At 38.8% G+C, this 10,538-nt stretch overlaps 1 protein-coding gene across 3 annotated transcripts in view; it reads left to right on the top strand.

The window, feature by feature from the left end:
• Nucleotides 1–10,538, top strand: part of fli1rs (Fli-1 proto-oncogene, ETS transcription factor-related sequence) — a 38,782-nt gene that overhangs the window by 10,260 nt on the left and 17,984 nt on the right. For all 3 annotated transcript variants that reach the window (XM_022218874.2, XM_022218872.2, XM_022218873.2), the window contains exon 2: nt 9,923–10,128. In XM_022218874.2, the coding sequence (XP_022074566.1) occupies nt 9,923–10,128 (206 nt within the window). The remainder of the gene's footprint in view (nt 1–9,922; nt 10,129–10,538) is intronic.

Below are 10,538 nucleotides of genomic sequence, written 5' to 3'. Positions count from 1 at the left end.
TGTTAAAAAGCTGATTATGAAAACGGGTTTGTCTGTGTTTATTTTAACCAAACTTCTGCCTTATTCGGCCTTTTGCAAAACTAGAAGAAAAGACATTTGGAGAAAGAGGCTGTGAGGATTGAGGAACTAATAATTCACTAATTTCTTGTTTTGTTCCCAACAAACATTTCTACAGCTGGGGTATTTTGGAGGCTAAATATTGTTTCTGATTTTCGTTGGAACATGAAAATGAGGCCAATTAAAGCAGCAGAGCAGAAAACAAAGGAAGCCTTGAAACGAAAACTTGAATTACGGCAGATTTCATGTTCTGAACGCTGCTGTTTTTGGGATTCCTAATATCCAGAATCTCTTGTTCTCTGTCGCTGCAGATTGTGTTTGAGGTTATTTTAAGAATAATTTATAGCTGCAAACGGGAGCACTCGTCAGGTGTCGTTATCTGAACTCAGCAGGCTTCCTGTCTCAGACCTCAGACTTTCCGCACACATTTCCTCCCTGGACCCGAAAAAAAAAGTAGAAAAGGCAGCAGAGGGTCGCCAGAGAGAAACGCAGTGGACAAACTGAGGCTCTGCATCGTCTGAGGCCTCTCACAGGCCGAGGGCAGCAGGAGAGCAGCCGGGGGCCTGCGGGGCGCTGCGTGCTGCTGCCGGGCGCCGAGCTGTGAAAACCACATCGTTGTTTGTGCAGCAGAAAGTGCAGCTGCTCAGGCCTTTGCAAAATCAGCTTGCATTAAACTTTTACTTCTCCTTTCTGCCACTTGCCTCAGACACGAAGAGCACAAGGAGCTTTGCACAACTCCATCTGCGGCCTGTTTCTGCAGAGACACCAGTCAGGATTTAGGCTGAGCTCAAATGTGAACAGCAGAACCTTCACATGTTATACACTAACCATTAAAATTCACAACCTATGATATGAATCCTGAGGGAAATGTGCTGCTGTTTGCAGTCTGAATCCACATCAATCTCCATTAGTTCAGTTTATTATCAGTCAGACTCTAAATGAAGCCAAAGTGCTTCTCACTGAGCTATTGGTGCAGTCCATTTTAGTGGATCTGTTCTACTAAATCATGATTACATTTAAACTAGTATTCTATTGTCAGTTAAGGTGTGAAAATTACTGCTCTTATGGTGCTGAGCTTCTGGTATCTGAGAATATATCAAGAAAACAAAGAAGGAATCAGATTTTACATTTTATATTTATGTTGGAGTTGAGTTTCCTTAAAATGAAGCTGCAGTAATGAAAACTGTTCATCTGACAGGAATCAAATGATTTCCAATTGTAGCAAATTTAAATTTAAACTGGCCCAACTGGTCTCTGTCTTTATTTTAGTGTACTACACCTTTAACTCTGCTTTTCTAGCTGACACAAAATGAAGAGGTGACAATCTGCTGCCTGAAAGTTTGCCGCAAAATGACTAAATATAAAACTGATGCTCGATGTAAATCATGCAACTGGTTCATGCAGGGACGTATATTGTTAACCACATCCGTGGTTCCAGCTTAGGGCAGTGCTCTCTACCTCTGCTTTAAAAACACAATGTTGTGTTGTTGCTTGCTGTGGCAACCAGAATTTATTTTTATTTCACTGTTTTCATTAAATGCTCTTCAGAGACAGAGATGTGCACATTTTCATGTTAATTCACAAGAAAAACGGCACAGATTTGATTAAAAATATTTTTAAAAAATTGTGTAGCAGAATTATTTTCTGCTTTCCTCAGCAACCCACTATAGATCTCTGTATCTGTCAGCTTTTAAGGACTAAAAGACAAACATTTGTTCACTCTATACAGTAATTTCTATTCTCACCACTTCATTAAATGCACAGATGCAAGATTTAAAAATCTATTTTACTGATTTTCATAAACCCTTTAAGTTGCAAACAATATTTTGCTAGGAGGACTTTTAATAATAATACTGCATTGTGTGTAATGTAAACTCACATTCCTGCATTAGTTGAATTAAAACTAAACTTAAGCTGAGCTAATTTAAATAAATTAGCTTCATTTCTTGACCGTGACTTCAGGATTTCAAGTCTCCTCCTTGATCTTAATAAACATGAACAATTTCAGATAATTTTTAGACCTTTAATTCAAAACTCATTCAGAGGAAAAGTTAATTCCCCAAACTAACTGTTGGTTGAACAGAATTTCATTAGAAGTTCTCAGAATTCAAAAGATTGACAGAGTTTTTTTTTAGTTTTTTTTTTTTTTTTTACACTGAGCCCAAATATTATTGTTTAGAGTTGCAGTTGCACTTTGGATTTTGTTTTCAGTGGAATGTACAGACATTTTTTCAGGCTTTCAGGCCAAATGTTTAACTGAGGACACCAGTTCATAACAACTATAGATCCTGTTTACTGGATGTGGTTCCCAAAGTCATCTCCAAATAAGCAAATCCAAGAAAATACAGATTACTATTATTTCAGTTTTCCTCTAAATTCGGAGGAAGAATAGTGTAACAGTAAAAAATGCTTTAGCTTGCATTAAAACTGAGAGCATTTCAGCTTTAAAACAGCTCCAACATCCAAAATGTTTACTTCATAACAAGACTAGGCCTCATGTTAAGGGATTCTGGATGTAATGTAACATTATTTTAAAAATACTTCTTTGAATGAACATTTAAAAAATCATGTAAAGAATTTCTACTTGACTGAAAAGTTTTCTTTCCGTTGCTGCTTCTGTTAATTCCATTCATTAAAATAACTGGAAGCCCAATGAATAGCAGAAAATAATTACTTGTTGTTAAAACCTAATTCAATTTATATTTTCACATGTTTCTTGTAGCATTTAGCAACTTTGTTGGACCCACTTAATGTACTTGTGTTGAGTCAACATAATCTGTGTTGACTGAACTTACTTCAACTTGATTTATTCAGGTTGGTTCAAATAACTTTACAATATTGAAGATATTCTCTATAATTTCATCATCAGATTAAATAACTATTTAAAAATGAGTGTAAAATACTGTGACATTTAAAAACTGTGAAAAATGTGAAAATAAAAACAACTATATCTAAAATAATGATATCTGATTTAAGTACAGTACACAAAAGCAATTTTGGGCCACACATTGTAGAACTAACTCACTGTGTGCAAAAATAAAGGTTTTTGCTGATTTTTTAAAAAAAAGTTTTGATTTTCTTGTTGAACAGTGAACATGTAAAAAAAAAAAACACATATTATTTAACTAGATATTGTCTATAATTTAACAAAGAAAGGAAACTCTGCAAAACAACAGCTAAAATGTACCAAAGTATCTATTTTTCTTTTTAATAGCAGCAAATATTTCTAAAACAATTACTCCCTTGCTGATTTAAATACATTAAAAAATGTGTAAATATGCAGTGAAAGCTGAAACAGTTTGGGGTTTTTTGAGGGTGAACATGTAAATACTTTCCCCCCTACTGTGAGTATACAAGTTATTAACAGTAATTTAACAAAACAGAGAAAATCTGTCAAATTAAAATTAAAATTACGTAGAAATTTACAGGTGAAAGCCTTTAAAAATGTGTCGATTAGTTCAGTTTATTCCAACATGAACAACACTAGTAAATATTAGTTTTTGAATATCATAATAATACAACATTATTGCATCTTTATGAAACTGTTGCTCTAAAATGTAAATATCAGCTAATTTCTCTTTAGTGTACCAAAACTGATACTAAAGTGAGTCTAGGTTACACTATAAAGGAATGCAAGTCAGACATTGCTGAATGCGGTTAAACTGTGAATCTAAAATGCTACTTTATAAAGCAGTTTGCACATCCGCATGGTGAGCAGCCTGTGATCACATTCTGAGCTGCTGGTTTGGGCAAGACGGCATGATGCAACCTGTAGAGCCGAGGAGCGAAAGACATGTCAAAAGTTTCCATGCAGGACTTTGCGTTCGTGCCCCCACAGAAAGTGAAAAGTGTTTACTATCAATGTGAGCTCAACAGGAGTGAATTGTAGGACATCGAGGCTTCAACGAGGCCGTGTTTTTAAAAAGCTGTTTTGTGTCACTGAGCAACAGGCTGAAACACACTGGGGCGGAAGTCAGTTGTGGCATCGGCGGTCAGGCCACATTATATTTGTATCAGCGTGCAGAGGAGGCTTAGAGAGCGAGAGAGCAGATAAAGAAAGAGCGGGAGTTTGTGCAGGAGCTTGGCCTAACCCGCTGAGCTGAAGAGTGAATGTGCAGCAGCGAGTCACGATGATATCGGCTTGGGAGTTGAGCACCAAAACAACAAGTTCAACCGCAATGTTTCGCTGCTCCCTGTCCTGCGTTCTCGTGAGAGCTTGCTGTCGTGTTTTATCCCGACTGTTTCACTTCTGCACAGCGTAAAAAAGGCTTCTGCAGAGTGCGAGAGGACGAAGCGAGAAAAACAAAGCAATCAGCTGAAGAGGAAAAGGGAAAGAAAGGCTGAGCGGGACAACATGCAGATCCTGATAATCAGCACTAATCAGCTTTAACTGGGCATGCAACGTCAGACAGCCATCTTCTAAAAATATACCTCATTTCATCCCTTCGGGTGCAACTAAACGTTTTAGGTTTCCACTCATTTGCATGTCACATTTAAAGGGGAACTCCACTGATTTGTGTTTACAGGTCTTAGAAAGAAGTTGAAGAGTGAATAATCAGTTTTTTGACTTCATGAAGGCAAATAAATTACACAAGTTTCTGGCTTGTCATTTTCAAGGAAGCCCCACCCAAAAACATACACCGCTTTATCATCTATTATCCTTTAAATATGACGATAATTTATCAAATAAACACCATGCTATGTTTAAGGAGACTTTAAACTAGCGATTGAGACTATAAACTCACTACAATTTCATTTGCTGTGATAACAAATCAAGTAAGAAATAGGCTAATTTCTGTTTCTGCCACCTGAGGAGTCGCCCTCTGCTGGCTGTTAGAGAGAAAGCAGGATTAAGGCACTTTCGCATCAACTTCACTTATATTTTACTGTAAATATAAGCAAATGTGTTATAGCTACATTGTTCCACAGTGCAAACATGTATCAGTTGCACAATGAAGACTGTAAAATTGTGAGCAGCGTTGTTTTTTTTTTTTTTGCATGGTTAGGTTTAGGAAACATCCTGGTTTGGTTCAGGGTACATAAGTGGTGATGCTGAAATTCCTTTTGTCCTAAGAAAGGTTTGTAAAACATCAATATCTCACAATTTTATAGTCTTTTTGTGAAAATAAGACATGCAATTTAAAAATTAAACACCATGTTGTAATGAAGGAGACCAACCAGCCATTAAGGCTATAAATTAATTTCAGGAAAAACATTTACTGAGCAGGAACTTTCTCACCGGTATGGCTGATTTTTTATTAAACAAGACCAGCTGCCCCCCTGCTGGCTGCTGGAAGGAATGCAGGCACTTCTGCATTGACTTCACTTAAATTTTATAATTATATTTTAACATGAGGATAGTTTGAAGTCACACCACATTTTGTTATAGGTATTTTACTTTCGTTCTTTGGCCATTTTTTTAAATTGCCTATGTCAATGTCTTACTTGTCATTCTCTCATTTTACACCTCAGAACAGCAAAAATAAGGTCACAAGTAGACTGGGAGGAGGGACTTTCTCCCAGATTAGACAGAGACACCAAGTATCAACCTCCGAAAGAGAAAAACAACATGGAGGTGTCAAAAACTGCAGTTCCTTAAATGTCCACTAGAGGCAGGCTCTGAAAACAAGCCAATCCTCATAGACCTCCATGTTAAAATATCCAACTTTATAGTAGAAATAAACAGTTACAGCTTGGGACAAAAATTTGTTTTGATACACCAGTTCATTAGCCTAGCCACGCTAGACAACCCACGGCAACGAATTTAATTCTCTGCCAGGGTGGGTCTAGTTACCCTCCATAAGGCTCGAGGTTGGATGCTCCTAAAACTGGCCGGACGAATCACCATGAAGTGTAGAGTCAGAAGGCGGGCGTAACTAAGTGACGACAGAGGCGCGACGATTCTGACAGAAACAACCGGCGCACAATAAACAGTTATCTTTCGACTCGGCTTTGGCCACAGCCCTGAAAGTTTTGAAGCTAAAATTCAACTTGAAAGATAAACAAAGGACGACACTGAAGTGTTTCATTGAGAAGAAAGACGTATTTGGACTTATGCCGACGGGATATGGCAAATCCTTAATATACCAGTTGGCTCCGCTGGTTGGGAAGCTAATAGGACTTAGCCACAATCTGGCGCTCTAGGAACTACGTCAGCCTATTCGTTGCGCTGATTGGTTGTATACCTACCCAATTGCTGCAGAGGGATTTGATAGACAACCTTTTAGCCCGCTTCTCTCCCTGTCGAGCGTTTCTAGACCCTTGTGTCTTAAGAGCTGGGTCTAGTGTGGCTAGGCTACCAGTTCATGACAATGGTACGCCAACTTTTATAGAAGTCAGCTGTTAAAATTGTACTACTGCTTACAATTCTGCACAATTAACTTGATCAGCAGCAAACAACTGAGCCCTGAACCCTCCAGGTGACGTCCTGGAGGTTTGTCCACACTGAAATACAGTCAGTGGCTCTCACTCATCGTCTACTTTTGTTTTTAGTTGTAGTTGTTTTTTGTAGAACTATTTGGTTAAAAAATATTGCAGTTTGGATTCGGTTAAATGCAGGTGGCTTTCTCCGTTGAGTAGCTCCACAAGAGAACCGTCGAAAAAAACGTAAAAGTCTCAAAATTTTACCACCTTTTTCGTTGAAATAAAACATTTTGCAATGTAGAGATTACACAACCTGTACTGAAGGAGACGCTAAACTTGTGACTGAGACGATAAACTCATGAGAAAATGCTTACTATGTCAACACATCGAGTGAGAAGTAGGATTACTTTCTCTTAGGTTTCTACACAATCTTTTTTGTGTTTTTTTTGCGATCACAATCTCCGCCCCTGCTGGCTGTTGGAAAGAATGCAGGTTTCAGGCTTCATCTTTGACACCTAAAGGCCAAGTTGATCTTTTATATCCAGTGTATGGGCTGTACCATCTGAAAAACACACAGACCTCTGACAGAAGCCAGATTGCATCATGGGTAATGTAGGCAGCTTTCACAAGTAGGAAAAAAGCACTGAATTAAAAACAAATCTCTGGTTCTGCTTTAAGTTTGAGTCTTATGTTGAAACACTTAGATTGTTAACACACTATGTAATCCTTGTGTCTTTAAATCTTGAGCCCCATGAATGAGGTATCACTAGTTTGAAGTGAAATAAAAATGCAGCTTTATTAAAACTACTTGGCTGTGTTTGCTTAAGAAAAAACTAAAAAAGGGCGTCTCTGAAATCCCAAACACTGCTGACTTCTCTATCAGTTCGTCTGCAGCGTTGAGGAAATGCCAAACTGTGTGCCATGCATTAAGACATGGAGGCAACAATTGAGCTAAAAAAACAACAACACATGCACACACAGGCCAAAACAAAACAACAATGCAATGGCGGCACTTCAATCAAGGCAGCGCTCCTCTTTCTGTCCAGCGAACCCGACCCCCCTCCTTGTTTTCCAGCTTTAAAATGACCCACATTTTCACAGCGTGCCCCCCTCCACCGCCATTTCCTCTCCCTTGGCCTGTGCCAAAAGGTTCCTGTGCACATGGCGGCCAGGTTTCCTGTAGGCCACTGAGAAAGCCCGGCACTGACGTACGAGGCCCGAAGACAATGCTCGGCTCCTCTAAACAAACACGCACTTGCACCCACTTAGGCTGCGGCGGTCGCATCGCATCGACGCACTTAATTCGAGCAGCAGACTGAACAACAGGCCCGGTGTTTGCCCTCCCGAGTGCGTGGGATGAGAAGTGGCATCTCGGGGTAGTTTTGAGGCCTCATTGTAGGTGCTCAACACAGGAAGACAGACTTAAATCTCAATTAGACTCCACCTTCGGCTGACACCCCTCTCTCTCCCCCTGCAACCCCGATCCTAACGACTAAATAGAACTGTGGTTAAGGTTGCTGATGCGCGTTCAGATTAGGCCGCCTCCTGGCTGCCTTCACACCATTTCTGAACACTATTTTTCACTTCACTCCTCAGTGTTTCTCGTAGTGGTTTCATCACCTCCCATAGCTTTAGTTGTTGACATGAAATGAACATTTTAGGCTGTAACTGGGTTACTCCTTTTACTTTAGCAGTTTTGTTTGTGTGTGTGTAGCAGCAAAAGACAAACTTCCAGTTCTAAAAATGTTTGGTTGAAGCACCTCTGAGCAGGATGAAGACAGAAGCAGCCGGGTTATGGTGAAAGCTTTCATGTAGGTTTACATACTGTGGCATTTTTTGCACTTTTACGCCTACATTTATTCCACAAGCCACTTTATGTTGATGTCACTTATACTGTATTTATTCATTTTTCATTCTTGTATATTTTGCACATATTAGAATTATCATCATTACTGTACATGTGGTTAATGCTGCTGTGAAAGATGTTTACTGCTGTAACATTGGAAATTTCCCCTGACGTGGGGAGTAATAAAGGATAATCTTAAGTACAAAACACAAATTCTTGAGTTTTTGGCCCCTTTTCAGACTGCTCTGTTGATTCACAGGTGACTTCTATACAGAACAGATGCAGATTAGTCCCTCACTGTGAAATTTTGTGGGCCATATTTCCAATTTGTGAGTGAGGTTAGGAAATGCAAATGTCTTCTTTTAAAAGTCGACACTGACATGAAGCCGTCACTCTTCTCTCTGCCTCAGAGCTCCAAAAACTACTGAAACCTCACTCACACCTCATTTAGATGCTGTAACACTGATAAAACAACCTTTAACTGACATTTAATCCACATTATTTCCTCCTGTTTGAGTAGCTAAAAAGCTCCCGGCTGCCTGTTAAAAATGATTTGGTTTTTTAAGCCTCAAAATTCCGTCACATTTTTCCTCACTGTGGGCTCATTTTGAACTGCAATATAAAGTCCTGCACCCCTATGAAAACAGAGCAAGCATGAATAGGAGAAAGAACTCAAAAACATGTTCTGGGCAGTACAGCACACTTAGGCTGACAGAAATTATAAAGACAAAGAAAATAACTAAAGTTGAATTTTTTTACTGTTTCACCATGCTGAATGTATCTTCCAACAACTGCTCCTCTGTTTACTGTTTTTGAGATATGCTGCAATCATTGTGTTGATTCCGTTTAAAAGTTTAATTTGGTAAATGTCTTCAGGAGGCAATCACAACAAAGTGATTTTGCTGAAATATGACTTTTAAGCTCACGGTGCATTTAAGGACACATTCCAAAGATGAAAATCTGATGATTCTTTTCGTCCTTCAGGCTCTGATAAACTGTCATTTTGGTGACTTTTTATAAATGTCCTCAGACGTTTTAACAGGAAAGACTTATATCAACCTTTCTCTCTTTTTCTGAGTGAGCAGAGGTCAGTTATCGGAATTTATCATCATTTAAATAAAATAAATGCAATCAAAACACAACGCCACAGTCCTGATGAAGCAGATCATGTGACTTTGTAGGCAGTAAGTTCTTAATAAATAGTAATTAGATGTTTTTTGTCCAATCTTAATATGGCAGGTGCTTATTTAGTTCTGAACATTTAGGATGATGATGAAATACTAAAAAGTTGAGGTGAATTTCAAAGCTGCTGCCTGGTTTTTGTGGTTCAGAGGATGAAGTTATACATTTATGACCCATTTTTAACATTTCACATCCTCAGAAACAAATGAGCAGTAGATATTTAATGGTTTTTAACTTTCTTGAAGTTACTTTCTTTAAAAAATGCACTAAATTTGCTGCCATTTTTATTTTTTGCCCGGACTGAATAAGAAGTCAGACTTTTCACCGTCTAAAGACTGTGGTATTGCTGTTAACATCATTTACGGCCACTGAGCTTTAACTCGGGCTTCTGTTTGGGCGGTATAAACTGAGTGTGAAAAAAGACAGTCAGGTTGTGACTGGCAGATGCTGACCGCTGTGGCTCTGTTTGGACAGGAAGCGCTGTCTGTGGTGAGTGAGGATCAGCCCATATTCGAGCCGCCCTACACCGCTGCCCCGGTCATGCACGTAAAGGTGGAGATGATGTCGCCTGGCGGGTACAGCCAGACCTCCAGACAGAGTCCAGAGCCCACCGAGCCGGAGTGGGGGGGCTCAGCGGCACAAAACGCCGGAAAGAGAGGCGAACACGTCAACGGGACCAGGTGAGTCACGGGTTCCCAGATTATCTGACTGTAGCTCCGTCCATGTCGACACTCCGGGTTTTTCCCAGATCATTCAAATGTTTATTGTTCTCTAATAAAATGTGCCCATGGTTGTTTATTCCCACCACACTGTAAAAATAATTTCATTTTCAAATAAACTAAAATGTGTAAACAATTCACTGCTATTCTACGAGTCACCCTATTTTACTTAATCACAGATCACAAAAAGTGACTTAATTTACAAACACTAAAACAACTAAAGCTATTATTGTTGAAAAATCTATATTTTAACATAGTAATTTGCTCATTAAGTACTTTTGACAATATAATTTTAATTGTATCTGAATTTGCTAAAAAATAATTATTTCAGATATTTGCGGTCATTTAAAAGAGAAAATATGGATATTATT

Source organism: Acanthochromis polyacanthus, chromosome 12 (assembly GCF_021347895.1).
Source record: "Acanthochromis polyacanthus isolate Apoly-LR-REF ecotype Palm Island chromosome 12, KAUST_Apoly_ChrSc, whole genome shotgun sequence".
Classification (NCBI taxonomy): Eukaryota; Metazoa; Chordata; class Actinopteri; family Pomacentridae; genus Acanthochromis; species Acanthochromis polyacanthus.
This window is presented reverse-complemented; position numbering and strand designations above follow the sequence as displayed.